Source organism: Syngnathoides biaculeatus, chromosome 3 (genome assembly GCF_019802595.1).
Source record: "Syngnathoides biaculeatus isolate LvHL_M chromosome 3, ASM1980259v1, whole genome shotgun sequence".
Lineage (NCBI taxonomy): Eukaryota > Metazoa > Chordata > Actinopteri > Syngnathiformes > Syngnathidae > Syngnathoides > Syngnathoides biaculeatus.
Genome location: NC_084642.1, coordinates 2,592,803 through 2,607,235, shown reverse-complemented (window position 1 = coordinate 2,607,235; position 14,433 = coordinate 2,592,803). Strand labels below are relative to the sequence as shown.

Sequence of the window (14,433 nt, the reverse complement as noted above, 5' to 3'; positions counted from 1 at the left end):
TTTTTGTTATTATAACTCTGGCAAATCACGCGTAATTAAAACTTTGCAGCGAGGTATGCTGTGTGCGGTTTCCACCGCAAGATGGCAGCATTCCCTCCGTCGCGGAGTTCCATGACCGGATGTTGTGCTGACGGGAACAGGAAATAAAAACATTCTGGCCTCAGCCAAGACTCAGGACAACCTGGGTTGGATTTGACTCTCTTGGTCAACTTGTGTTGAAGCTTCTCGAGTGAGTTTATCTTAGTTTAACTCGCTAGCCTCTCACAAAGAGCCCGCAAGGAACGAAGCGTGTAAAAATGTGGGCAAAATGTATGAAAGAAGAAGAAGAGGACCCGGAGGAACTTTGTCGGATGAAAGAGGAGCCCCGAAACGTGTCACACGGAGCAGGTTTGTTCACTTATTCTCACTCGTTTGTTAACCATTTCCCAGTATTATTATGTAATATTTTGTTATTATAATCATTTTAATTGGGTGGCGACCAGTTGAGGGTGGAGAGTGCAGAAAATTGACTTTTTCGTACCGTGTCATGTCCACCGTGCCTCTGGTAATATATTTAACTGATAGTTACAAAGCCCTCTTATGTATTTTCGTTTTAATTCGTGGATTTTATTTTAAAATTTGACACAATAACGGACGGCACAGTGGTTCAGCTGGAAAGCGTAGGCCCCACAGTTCTGAGGACCCGGGTTTGATCCCAGCCCCGCCTGTGTGGAGTTTGCATCTTCTCCCCGTCCCTGCGTGGCTTTTCTCCGGGTTGGCACTGCGCTTTCCTTCCACATCCCCAAAAACATGCAACATTAATTGGACACTTTAAATTGCCCCTAGGCGTGATTGTGAGGGCGGCTGTTTGTCTCCATGTGCCCTGCGATTGGCTGGCAACCAGTTCAGGGTATACCCCGCCTCCTGCCCGTTGACAGCTGGGATAGACTCCAGCACTTTCTGCGACCCATGTGAGGATAAGCAGCAAAGAAAATAGATAGATGGATGGACATAATAATGTACTTGATGTGTGATACTGTATTTAGGGACTGTCTTACATTGTTCAATACTGTTTTCATTATCAGAAAAAAAATGTAGCTTCTTCCTTCTCTTTCTCTCTCTCTCTAATCTTCTATAACTAAAACGCCTTTTCCTGTACAGAGTTTGTCTTTGCACAACCATATTTCTTTGAAAACTTGCGTCCAGGAGACGTTAGTGAGGGAGGTCTTCCTGAGCAGCAGAAGCCACAGTGGCGCCACATTAAAGAGGAGGAGGAGGATCCAGACCCTCCTCGCATTAAAGAAGAAGAGCAGGAGTTTCCGTTGACTGGTGTTGTTCTGAAAAGTGAAGATGATAACGAAGAAGAAGGTGACGGGGACGCCAGTGGTAGATCACAAGCAGACGACCTCTTCGCTCCGGTATCAGACGACGATGACATAACGTCACACTCCTCTGACGGCGATGAACAAGACTTTAAAGGTGATGGAACATGTCACCCCGACAACGAATATTCTCACGGTGGAAAAACTTTTTACGTCAAATCGTTGTTGAACGGAGATGAGAGAACACTCCCCTGCGAAAAAACGTTTGCTTGTTCAGTTTGCGGTAAGACGTTCAACAGAAAGACAACTTTAACAACGCACGCAAGAACGCACACGGGAGAAAAACCTTTCGCCTGCTCAGTTTGTGGGAAAACATTTTCTGACAAGACAAATTTAACGACGCACACGAGAACGCACACCGGGGAGAAACGTTTTGCCTGCTCGGTTTGCGGTCAAAGGTTCTCCTCAAAGACTAATTTAACGGTACACACGAGAACACACACTGGAGAAAAACCTTTTGCCTGTTTAGTTTGCGCTCAACGATTCACTCAGAAGGGAGATTTGAAAATACACCACAGGACGCATACAGGAGAAAAACCTTTTGCCTGCTCCGTGTGTTCAAAAAGCTTTTCTAAAAAGACAAATTTAACGACGCACACCATGATACACACTGGGGAGAAACCGTTCAGCTGCACCGTGTGTAATAAAAGTTTCCATATCAAGTATGAGCTGAAGAGACACAAGTGTGGTGGTGACAAAAGAAGCTCTCAATGAAGTTGCACAATAAAAAGTAGAAACCCAATCTGTGCAGATTGATTATTGATTTATTGATTTCGAGATGTGGCAGAATCTTGGCTAACAAATGACCTGTTTTACGAATAATTCGGTCTATACACTTTTCCAAAAATGATCTTTTGGTCTATTTTTACTTTGCTTTTGCACAAACATGGAAGGATGAATTGTGCATAAACTGTTCGTGTTTCTCATCTGAAGGAGATTCATCCATGATCTGTGATATTTTGATAATCATAAATGTAATTTGAATAGAACTTTTGTGTGGATTCATCTTCCCGAAGCAGGCCCTCCGCGGAGTTTTGCGAAGACTAAAATAACATTTAGTCTTAAAATAGTCATCCAGAGAGCTCCACGGGACTGGCAACAAAGAGCAAGGCCAGCAGTGAGAAGTGAAGCTTCATCTTTGGTTCCAAAATAAAGCACAGAGTACGAACGAGAATTGTGTTCGTCATAAGTCGTACGATACAGCACGTACCAACATCATGACAGTGTCGGCTATTATTTGGCGCAGGCTAGCATCGGGCACACCAGGTGATTGTTGTGTTTTGTTTTTGTTTTTTTTTTGCAGTCTTCGATACGGGACTATGACAAAGTACTTGCCGCTTCTGAAGTCCAGATTCTTTTGTTTGTGTGTGAGATCATCAAAAAATGGAAACATCAGACACAAATAAGTCAAAGTAAACCTTCATTTTTTTACGAAACCCCCCCCCAACAATTCAAATATACCCGACTGACCTTGTGTAAAAAAAAAAAGTAAATGCCAAGCTTGATGATATTCAGACAAGTTTAATCAATAACTGGCGTAAATAATAGAATGTTTAAGAAAATCAAGTCCACAGAATGATCTCAAACTTTTTTCTTTCGGCTTGTCCCGTTAGGGGTTGCCACAGCGTGTCATCTTTTTCCATCCAAACCCATCTCGTGCATCCTCCTCTGTCCTCATGTCCTCCCGCACAACATCCGTCAACCTTTTCTTTGGTCTTCCTCTCGCTCGCTCTCTTCCCTGGTAGTTCCATCCTTACCATCCTGCTACCAATTTCCTCACTCTCTCGCCTCTGAAAACACGAGAAAAGATCAATGGATTTTGGCAATGAAACGTGATGGATCCTGCCCAACCAAATACACACGACTGTGTAACGATCACATCATTTCAGGTAGCAATTATTCTTCTCAATCTCAAATTATGAAGAAGTATTGATAATGCCAAGTTGACTCATTTCAGAATGATGCATATTTAAAAAAAAAAAACTGTCACAGAGAGGTTAACGGAGGTAAGGGTGTGGCAGCAATACGCTTCCGTGTATGGAGGCTAATCCCCCCCCCACCAATGATAGTTAATGAATGCAAGTTTGTGTAAAACCGGGGGCCATTTATTTAAATTTTGGTATTTGTATTGAGAAAACTATGTGGGATTTATTCTTGATTGAGAACAGATCCCGCAACAACGTATTTGTATGTGTCCAGACAAACAAAACATTTGAATGAGGAGATGAAAGTTGAGGGTTTTTTTTGTTTGTTTTTTTTTTTTTGTTTTTTGAAGGCGTATGTATCGTCACGTCTAGCGTAAAAGTAGCGCAGCATTTCATAAAATTGGCATCATAGTCAAACATGGTGGTGGCAGTGTGATGGTCTCGGTTTCAAAAAGTGAGTCAAACCAATGGAGGAAAAAAAAAACTGGAACTCGTTTCCTTTGTCCACTAGAGGTCGTCGAGTCAAGAAAAGTAAAAAAAAAAAACGTTTACAACGCATGCACGATGATGCGTCCACGTAAGCCTCGTAATCTAAACAGTCGTGTATATCATGTCTTCGTCTATTTATTGTGAAACGGACTATATTAATGCTTTCAGATTATAATCTCGTTATCGGGGTTTTATGATTTGCGCTTTTTCCTGAATTCCCCCAAATTAAATTGTAATTAATCCAGTGTGCATCTGTAAGATTGCATTCGTTTAATATTAGCGGGTTCATGTAGTTTGTCCGAGTAGTATTGCCGTACGACTTCCAATGCAACCATACTTCCGCATACATTTTCATTTATTTTTTTACTATTATGAAGCCCAACACGCACAGGAGTATCGAAACTGTACGCCTTTGCTACTTTACTGGACAAAAACACCACGAGGCAAAAATTCGTGTCCGGATAAACTATTCCGTGAACGTTGAATCTCCTCGAGCGAGTTGAGCTGATCTTAGTTTCGCTTGCTAGCTGCTAACCAAGTCGATGCTCACCAGAGATCAAATCTGACTGTAAAGATTGTCGTGTGAAAATGTGCGCCAAAATAGTGAAGGAAGAAGAGTACGAGGAGGAAATTTGGCGGACCAAAGAGAAGGAAAGAAAAGGACGGGACGCTGTTTCCAAGCAGCCTGGAGACGTCTTACACACAGCAGGTTTGTAGACCTGCAGAGGACGTGGGAGTTCACAAATTTTCATAAATGTGAAAATCATTTCTGAAAAATATTCCCATTTGTTGGTTATTTTTTTTCATGGCTGACACTTTTTAAAAAAATTTCTTCCACATTTCCCTGCTAAAAATGTTAAAATTAAAACAATAAAATGAAAAAAATCGATCGAACATTCCTAAATAATTTCTAAAGAACTATAGAACTTTAGGATCCAAGTCTCTGTAGAAATTCTATAGAAAATTACAGCAAAAGTTCTACAGAACAAGTTGTTCCATACAGATTTCTATATATATATATATATTTTTTTAGCAGGGTTAATATATTTTTTTCTACATTTGTAGCATAGTTAACAAATATAATTGGCTATGAGTCTGTGCTCGTAACTCTGATTACTTTTATATCAAATCAGTTTCGATTGAAATTAGAATGGCAGCACGGTGGAGCAGCTGGAAAGCTTTGGCCTCACAGTTCTGAGGTCCCGGGTTCAATCCCGGACCCGCCTGTGTGGAGTTTGCATGTTCGGACTCTCCGGATTCCTCCCACATCCCAAAAACCTGCAACATTAATTGGACACTTTAACTTGCCCCTTGGTGTGATTGTGAGTGTGTCCGTTTGTCTCCATGTGCCCTCCGATTGGCTGGCAACCAGTTCAGGGTGTACCCCAGCACTCCCCGTGACCCTCGTGAGAATAAGCGGCAAAGAAAATCGATGCATCTATCCATCCATTTTCTGAGCCGCTTACCCTGACAAAATGGGCTGCAATAAGTGTACAGGAAACGGGTTCGGGTCCTATTTGGGTTTGAAAGGAGCACCACTGAAAGGCTGAATTTTTCATAAAGAAGGATGTGGCGAGTTTCACCACAATATCCACAACTTTGTCAGCAAATATTCCATTACTGTTATCGGGATTGTTATTACAATTATCAAATAAAATAATAGAATGCAAACAGCTACCCCGAGAACGCGCAATCTCGTCAGATCTCGGAAGCTAAGCAGGTTTGGCCCTGGTTAGTACTTGGATGGGAGACCGCTTGGGGATAACAGGTGCTGTAAGCTTCTCCCCCGGGGCTAAAATGCAGAGGGGTTGCGTCAGGAAGGACATAAAAAGGAAGGACGTAAAAATATGCCCCCCCCCCAAAAAAAAAAAAAAAAAATATGCGTTCATCTGAGATGACATGCTGTGGCGACCCCTAACGGGACAAGCCGATAGGAAAAGAAGAAGAAAAGAATGCATGATAACATTTTCTCTCAGGGCATGAATAAAGGATATCGCAAACATTGTCAATAGAAGTTTAACAATCATAAACAGCCGCAAAATTACAAGATGAGACTTGACTGATCTTGACTTTAGCAAAGCACGTCTTTGACCCGCTGTGTCCTGCAGACGCCGGTCGAGAAGATCTTCGTCCTGCGCACTTCAAAGTTGAAGAGGAGCCTTGGCCTTCTCGCATTAAACGCGAAGAGCAAGAGGACGACATCAGCAAGCTTCCATCGACTGGTGTCATTGTGAAAAGTGAGGAAGGTGATGGAGACCGTCGTGGAGGCGACCAGTCGGACAGCCTCTCAGCTCCACGTTCGGATCGGGATAGCGTAATGTCGCACTCATCTGACAATGACAATAATGATGAGGAGGAGGAGGAGGAAGACTCTAAAGGTGAAGTGGCACATCCCGTTGACAAAAAATGCTTCCAATGTTCTCACTGCGGGAAACGTTTTTCCAACAAGTTCTCATTGAATAGACACACAAAAACTCACACTGGAGAGAAACCTTATGCCTGCTCAGTTTGTGGCAAAAGATTCTCATTAAAAGCAGGTTTAACCACGCACACGAGAAGCAGACACAATGGAGAAAAAACGTTTGCCTGCTTGGTTTGCGGTAAAAGATTCTTTTTAAAGACGGGCTTGACAAGGCACACAAGAACACACACGGGAGAAAAACCTTTCGCTTGCGTAGTTTGCGGTAAAAGATTCTCCCTAAAGGCAAATTTGACAACACACACGAGAAGCAGACACGATGGAGAAAAATCTTTTCCCTGCTTAGTTTGCGGTAAAAGATTCTTTTTAAAGACGGGTTTGACCACGCACACGAGAACACACACCGGGGAGAAACCTTTTATCTGTTCAATTTGTGGTAAAAGATTCCGTCAGAATGGAGATTTAAACACGCATACCAGAACACATACAGGAGAAAAACCTTTTGCCTGCTCAGTGTGTGGTGAAAGATTCTCTTTAAAGGCTAATTTAACGACGCACACAAGAAGACACAATGGAGAAAAACCTTTTGCCTGCTCTGCGTGCGGTAAAAAATTTACTGACAAGGGAGAGTTGATAATACACACGAGAGCCCACACTGGAGTAAAACATTTTGGGTGCTCAGTGTGCGGTAAAAGATTCTCTAAAAATGCAAGTTTAACAATGCACACGAGAACACACACTGGCGACAGACCTTGCACCTGCACAGTGTGCGGCTGGAGTTTCAGCGCGCGTTCAAATTTGACGCAACACATGAAAACACACGCGGGGGAGAAACCCTATTCCTGCGCAGTTTGCGGCAGAGGATTCTCTCGTAGGTCGACTTTGACAACGCACGCGAGGAGACACCCTGAGGAAAGACAAACGTGCATCGCTGAGAAGAGCGGCGCACAGTGAAGTCGCAGGAGAGAAGGAAGACATCGGAGCTGCGTTGCCCATCGCTGACTCGTTCTGGACTCCTAATCCTGATACAGCAGAACCTCGATTTCCGCCTGCCAATAATACTGCGGCGCTTGGGAGAATCACTTTCGCACTTCCAAAACTAACTTCAAACTGGTTCTTTGTGCCCCATTATTTACTTTACTTTTCTGACATATTTGATAATTTGCTCTTAATTAGCCCTCAGAATGCCTCCCAAGAAAATGTCAACTTCGAGCAATATTTTTATCACAATGCCTAATGGTATTAATGTTGATAAAAAGGAAGTCGTGGGTTAACATGAGCGGTGTTCTTTTTATCTGTTTTTTTTTTTATCACCATTCGCGCCGTCCCAATCGCTCAAATCACCAAAACTGTGGCAGATTTTACGTCGGCCATTTCATGCATTGGAAAACTTTTCTTTTTTTAATCTGTTCTGTGGGGAGTTAAATTACACAATGGCGTCGTCAGTGGTTCAAACTATTTAGTTTTCACACGTTTAGCCTCAGGTTCACTTCTGGTTCTGTTTGTGTGATTGTTGATGAAAGTTGCTCTTCAGTTATCGTTGTTTGTGATTGTTCACTTGCAAGTTTAAGAAATATTGTTGTTTAAATTACATTTGAGCGACAAATTTACTGTTTGTTGTCCCGGACTCTTGATAGTTGTGATCATTTTGATCAAAATGCATCACCTACAATGCAAAAAAAAAAAAAAAAAACTGTAAAAAATAATATTTATAGGAAATCATCATTAAAAAGAATCTCTGTTATTGATCGATTCATTTGAAAATGAGTGTAAAAGAGTTCATTGCTTTGACATTATGCCCTCCGAAACCGACAGCAACAAACGAGGACCCGGGTTCAATCCCGGACCCACCTGTGTGGAGTTTGCGTGTTCTCCCCGTGCCTGCGTGGCTTTTCTTCGGGCACTCCGGTTTCCTCCCACATCCCAATAACAGTAATTGTACCCTTTAAATTGCCACTAGGTGTGATTGAGAGTGCGACTTTTGTCTGTCTCCACGTGCCGTGCGATTGGCTGGCGACCAATTCGGGGTGTACCCCCGCCTGCTGCCCAATGACAGCGATCCTTGTGAGGATAAGCGGAAAAGAAAATTAATGGATGGCTAAACCTAGATTAGGATTGGTAACTGTCATCACCCCGCGACCCTCGTGAGCGTAAACGGCAGAGAAAATGGATGGATGGATGGATTGATCAATGCAACTGTCGACATTTATAGATTGGAGTTATTAAACGTCACGATGAAAGTCCAATTTTAGCAAGCAGGTCAAAAAAATGCTATTTGGGTGGTGTGTAATATATGAAACCGTACAAAATTCAAAGGTTAAGACTAAGTCAGGCTTGCGTGGGTTCTCAGGTGTCTGATACGTGTGGCTCAATAAGGTTTGACCCGATTGGCTTTCCGTAGGACATCTGCAGCAAGTTTTTTTTTTTACTCCGCGTAGGTGGGTTTTCTCGAGCCACACACGCCTCACTAAATAAACCAAAATAAAATTCGTGCGGGAGGGTCCCGAAGCCTCGACTTAGTACGCCCATTAGTCCATTACGCAAGTTATCCAACATTCATGAAGTCTCCGTTTCCAGATCAACTCGTGCTAGTTGAAGCCTCTCGAATTAGCACAGCTCAGCTTGCTAGCGGCAGACGACGCGACGCGTTTGTCAGCAAGTCGTCGCTCAGCGGAGATCAAGTGCGAGTTTTCACAAGTCTCGTGGCTCTCCTGTGAAGGGTTAGGAGGGATTTTCTGGAACCAAAGAGGAAAACGAGCGACGAAGTCCGTTCCTGGATCCAGTTTTCAACAAGCAGGCAGGTTTGTTCACTTAATGAACTCACTTGTTTCGTAAATAACTCCTTAATAGTCACGTGTGTCTTTCTGATGGAATCCACGTGACTGGATGGGGTAATTCGCAAAGTTTAAATGTCAAGTGTCATCCCTATAAACATTCTAAAATAGATATTGAAATGGAAAATACATATAAGATTATTCACTTCAATGTCTAAACGAAAAAATAAATATGAGCAAAGTTGCGGAAATCTCATTCGACGTCCAAGTGGTCGCCATTATTGGCTGCATTTACTGCCCGTGACGTCACCCCGGACTGTAGGACATGCCCCTTCTGACACAGAAGCTCTTTTCAAAGAAAATATCTCACAACCGAGTGAAGTGTCAGGGGCAATATTACTCGATTGTTTCGAGCCATATTTAGATGACATGCAGATCACGGCCAAACCACCTCCCCGCTCTATCCACCTCCACGCAGCGGTGATAAACGCCCACTTCCGCTGCGGACATGACCCACCACAGCGACGAGCCACCACAGCCGACAAGGCCGGCGGCAGGCTCAGCCTTGTCAACAAGGCCGCAGCCTAATTTGCTCGGATTTTGGCTAACGCGAAGGAAGAACGAGCTACCTTCCCGGAGGTAAAACTAATAGAAACAAACGAGTCTACGTGAGGGCGGTCCCGCCACGTACGTCACTTCCTGCTTCTTCCCGAAGACAAATCCCTCGAGAGGATTTTCATGTTTTCATTTTCATGTTTTGTGGTGAAAAAACCGCATGGGTCCACGTCGGCTGGCGTTTTTTCATTATACTAAAAATCATGCATTTCATGACAACGGCACTTTAAGCAGCATGAGTGATTACGAGGAGAACAAAATTGCTATTTGCTAGTTGCTAATTGCTAGTTGTGATCATGAAGGCATGTAGGCATGAAAGCTTTGGGCGGATTGAAATTTCCAGAAGATAAAATATAGAGCTCGTGCACCTACGTCATCAATTCACGTCACTGGCTGGAAGTGTCGGTCAAACAAACCATTGTTCGATGCTAAGTCGGTTAGAGACGACGCAAAAATCCGTCCAGAGTTTTGTCCGATACAGTTGAACATTTAGAAGGTCATAACAAACAAAGGGAGGTGGAAAAATGAGAGACTCCGGTTTCTTCCCACATCCCAAAAACATGCAACATTAATTGGAGACTCTAAATTGCCCCAAGGTGTGATTGTGAGTGCGGCTGTTTGTCTCCATATGCCCTGCGATTGACTGGCAACCAGTACAGAGTGTTACCCCGCCTCCTGTCCGTCGACATCTGGGATAGGCTCCAGCACTCCCCGAAACTCTTGTAAGGATAAGCGGCTAATAAAATGGATGGATTTTGTTTTTCTTTTAGTTGCTCTCCCACCTAACGCTTCTCTGCTTGTCGTAAACATTGCCAAAACACAAAACAAAAACAATACCTACATGAAAGTCCCAACATGGTACTGAGAAAAGCTTAATCAAACCAGGTTTTTGTCCTCTTGTGCCCTGCAAACATCAGCGACCATCTTCACACCCCCGAGCAGCGGAAACCGGAGCGCCCGACTAATGGAAAAAGAAGAGGAGCCCCTGCGCCCACTCATTAAAGAGGAAGAACAAGCATGCGACATCACCAAGGTTCAATTGACTTGCTTCATTGTGAAAAGTGAACAAGCTGATGGAGACCCCCGTGGAGGAGTCCAATCAGACGGTCTCTCGGCTCCACTCGCGGAAAGTGACAACTTCGTGGCCCACTCTCGGGACACCGATGATGAGGGCGATATGACATGTCACACGGACACCAAATGCGTGAAATGTTCCGAGTGTGGCAAAACCTTTTACAACAAGTCGTTGTTAAAAATACACACAAGAATACACACTGGAGAAAAACCTTTTCCTTGCTTAGTTTGTGGTAAAAGGTTCTCACGAAAGGAAAATTTGAACATCCACACAAGAACACACACGGGAGAAAAACCTTTTGTCTGTTCGGACTGTGGTAAGACATTTTCTGTGAAGACAAGTTTAACAACGCACGCAAGAACGCACACTGGCGAGAAACCTTTTTCCTGCACTGTTTGTGGGAAAAGATTCGCTCAAAGATGCACTTTGACGGCGCACGCAAGGACACACACTGGGGAAAAACCTTACGCCTGTTCAGTTTGTGATAAAAGATTCTCCAAAAATACAAATTTAACAGCACACAGTAGAACGCACAGCGGTGGGAAACCTTTTGCTTGCTCAGTTTGCGGGAAAAGCTTCTCTTTAAAGACCAACTTAATCATGCACACAAGAACACACACTGGAGAAAAACCTTTTGCCTGTTCAGTTTGTGATAAAAGATTCTCGAGAGAGGGAGGTTTAAGGATACACAAAAGAACACATGCTGGAGAGAAACCTTATGTGTGCTCAGTTTGTGGGAAAAGATTCTCTCGAAAAGGGGCTGTAAGAATACACAAAAGAACACACACTGGTGAGAAACCGTATGTCTGCTCACTGTGCGGCTTCAGTTTTATCAATCCTTCAGGACTAGCTAAACACACAAAAGTACATTCCGGAAACCGTATTCCTGTTCGGCTTGTAGGAAAACATTCTCTGTGAAGCCAAATAAATGTGCACAAGCACACACTGAAAAATTGACCTTTCCGATGGCGACCTCAAGCTCCGCCCCCTTAGCTACGTCCCACAAGCTTTCAAAATGGCGATTGAACATAACATGTTTGAAGTGGATTCTCTATCGCGTATTCCAGATAATATTGGGGTATGTTTTTTTGCCAAATGCGTCAGACTTGTCCAAGAGAGTTCTACAGAAAGGTTCTCAACTATTTCACCCAAGGATATGTACACGGAATTAAGATTATGGACGGAGCGGGACACAATCTCAGAGTTACAGCGAAACGTTGACGATCGGTGCAAAAAAAGTTGGACGCCTCACAAACTTCATATTGAAATCCAACAGGATCAAATAGTGGAAGCGTACTGCGATTGTAAAGCAGGGTGTGTACTTTTTACTTGGAAAGATCAGGAGTAATATCATTGTAGTCTTTACAAGTGAGTGGGTGGATTCATTTGACTTGGCTCGTAATGGAACCCAGTCCTCGGTCTTAAAAGTCCGATGTGATCCTAATAGGCAAATAGACATTTGTCTTGCATGACACGGCGCATTTACGTATCCCTAACCCGACTCTTCGGCATAAAATGTGACACACTTCATTCAGCAGGTCAGTGATATGCTAACAAAGTGAAAGTTGTTCTCCTGCAATGTGTAAAGCACTGATAATAATTCAATCAAACTCCGAGAAGGTACTTCTCCCTCACTTACAGTACTTTCGAACATACGGCTTTGTGTTTGTTGATATTGTCCACATTTAGTTGTACGTCCGGTCTTCCGCAAGCTTGAATCCATCGTAGACTCTTGGTCAACTGGGTTTTAGGCTCTGGAAAATGAATCAACCGGGCCCCTTGAAACCTAGCAGCATCTCCGTCATCAGCATTGCACATTCCCCAAGCGCACCTGAGGACCATTTTCTTCACAACATGAACTTTTCCAAGCGCACACTATTGACAACCAGTATTGCTTGTGGGACAATACGGCGAGAGGGGCGTGTCAAGACAATGCGGCTATCTGATTGGCTATTATCGTACGAGTGATTGACAGGTCGGAAAGGTCCATTATGGCAAAATGTGGTTTTGTAAAGGGAAAATATTACAACAGAACAGTACATTTGAGAAGTGTTATCAAGCCAAAACATTACATATACACAAACCCACCCTGAACCTTATCAATCACCGAGCAGTGGACTTAGAGAGATGTTTTTGTGACATTTTTTCTTTATCTCAATATAAAATATTTGACTTGGCTCAATAAAGGTTGGTCAACACTGATGTAGACAGTGACTGTATTTTTCCTTTTCACTTCCAGGGTCATAATTCACAAAGACGTTTTGCCCTTACAGCTGCGAGGGTCTCAAACAAGCCTACTCAAATGTGTTCACACACTACTGAAAGTGCGGCTGAGAATGTTTCAATCGCGCGTATCAGCGCATTTTGGTCACGCCTGTGCAGTGTGTGCAAGTGTTAGGAAAGTCTCATTTTTGAGGAATCTTTTTATTAATCACCACAGTGCTTTAGGTTAATACAAATGTAAATCAATCTCAAATGCGTGAGGTTTAGGCTTTGTTAGGAGAATATAAGTATGTACACAATTACGCAACAACTATGACAAACAAACAACACAAACATTTCCAGTAGAAATGGATAGAAACTACCATAGTACATGAAAAAAATTACCTATATACTTCTATAAATTTCTCGATTTGGAGTTGATTATTTTTTTGTGCAGCAGACAACACAGCCTCCAAGATATTGTTCCAAAAAAGTGTATTGTTTTCCTTCACTCTATATCTCCTGATTAAGAAGTGCCCATAATTTCTCAATTGGGTTCAGGTCAGATGATGAAGACGCCCATGTCATCACTTTTTCATTTTTCAGGGCTTCACCGGCTCGCCATGCACAGGGATACTTAGTTGCATGTAAAATTGCCCCGTGTAGTCATCGTCTTTCTGAAAGATGCAGACTTCTTCTTTGGACCACTGCCTGAAGAAAGCTTCTTCTAAAAACTGGCGGAATTTTTCGGGAGTTCATTTTGAACCCCGCTTCTTAAAAAAAATACCAGCCTATCGCAATATCCCACCTCCGCTTTGTTGGCATTTGGGCCGAAGTAAAGATTTGTACCCGTCCGCGATCCAGCCAACAGGTCCATCCATTTGGTCCGACAAGACTCGGCAAAACCTCTTCAGATCTTTCTTGCGCGCCGGTCCAGATGCTTCATCTTCTGTGTTTTGTGATCTTTTTTTTTTTTTTTTTTTACATCTTTTCACACCTCAGCCTTGTCTCTGAACAGCAGTCCTATGGGGGCACAAGACTGTCTAATGAGTTGAATCACATTATGACTTGATCCCACCAGTCAAATTTTAAAAATGTGAAAAAAAATTCCGTCTTATTATGGGATGAGTATAAACTACTGCAGTAATCGTTTGAAGAAATATTGGAACCCTGTGGTGATTGAGTAAATTGGCCATTTCAATCTTGGACAGATATAATTCATGTTTTCTTTGTCACGCTGAAGTTTGTTTGTGAGAAAATTTCCAGATTATTGTACTTGAAAATATTACGTTTTCGCTGTTGTAGTAGGAACGCCGTTTTTTGTTTTTTTTTTTGGGTGATATGCAATCTAGTTGCTTAGCATTATACATTTTTCCATAGTAGATCTGTCAGATTCATTGCATATTCCTATGTGAGTTGTTTGATTTGTAACTCTAACACGCTTTATGATTTTTGTTCTTGTTTTTTCTTGTACGAAGAGTACAAAACGATTTTGCCTGTAATTACAGCTTTCCCTGATTCCCAAAGTATGGATGGGAATATAGTTTTGGAATCATACATATTTAGAATATTT

At 42.7% G+C, this 14,433-nt stretch overlaps 3 protein-coding genes across 4 annotated transcripts; all 3 read left to right on the top strand.

Moving 5' to 3' along the window:
- Window positions 1–151: 151 nt before the first annotated feature.
- LOC133497640 (gastrula zinc finger protein XlCGF7.1-like) lies at window positions 152–2,208 on the top strand. Its single transcript, XM_061813688.1, has 2 exons — window positions 152–387; window positions 1,186–2,208. Exons 1-2 carry the CDS (start codon window positions 297–299, stop codon window positions 2,073–2,075), a joined length of 981 nt encoding a protein of 326 aa, XP_061669672.1. The 5' UTR covers window positions 152–296; the 3' UTR covers window positions 2,076–2,208.
- A 1,895-nt stretch (window positions 2,209–4,103) lies between these two features.
- Window positions 4,104–7,468, top strand: LOC133497594 (zinc finger protein OZF-like). Of its 2 annotated transcripts, XM_061813632.1 has the most exons (3): window positions 4,104–4,484; window positions 5,884–6,153; window positions 7,070–7,164. In XM_061813632.1, exons 1-3 carry the CDS (start codon window positions 4,364–4,366, stop codon window positions 7,078–7,080), a joined length of 402 nt encoding a protein of 133 aa, XP_061669616.1. In that variant the 5' UTR covers window positions 4,104–4,363; the 3' UTR covers window positions 7,081–7,164. The 2 variants fall into 2 exon arrangements, with proteins under 2 accessions (XP_061669616.1, XP_061669615.1); XM_061813631.1 differs by having other exon boundaries at window positions 5,884–7,468.
- Window positions 7,469–8,642: 1,174 nt separating this feature from the next.
- Window positions 8,643–12,923, top strand: LOC133497633 (gastrula zinc finger protein XlCGF52.1-like). Its single transcript, XM_061813679.1, has 2 exons — window positions 8,643–8,995; window positions 10,501–12,923. Exon 2 carries the CDS (start codon window positions 10,548–10,550, stop codon window positions 11,574–11,576), a length of 1,029 nt encoding a protein of 342 aa, XP_061669663.1. The 5' UTR covers window positions 8,643–8,995; window positions 10,501–10,547; the 3' UTR covers window positions 11,577–12,923.
- The last annotated feature ends 1,510 nt before the right edge of the window (window positions 12,924–14,433 follow it).

Bases quoted from the DNA above. Each gene is read 5' to 3' on its own strand.
- LOC133497640 (XM_061813688.1), top strand. From the start codon at position 297: ATGTGGGCAAAATGTATGAAAGAAGAAGAAGAGGACCCGGAGGAACTT. The intron at 388-1,185 runs GTTTGTTCACTT...ACTTGCGTCCAG, and splicing joins AAACGTGTCACACGGAGCAG to GAGACGTTAGTGAGGGAGGT.
- LOC133497594 (XM_061813631.1), top strand. From the start codon at position 4,364: ATGTGCGCCAAAATAGTGAAGGAAGAAGAGTACGAGGAGGAAATTTGG. The intron at 4,485-5,883 runs GTTTGTAGACCT...TGTGTCCTGCAG, and splicing joins AGACGTCTTACACACAGCAG to ACGCCGGTCGAGAAGATCTT.
- LOC133497633 (XM_061813679.1), top strand. From the start codon at position 10,548: ATGGAAAAAGAAGAGGAGCCCCTGCGCCCACTCATTAAAGAGGAAGAA.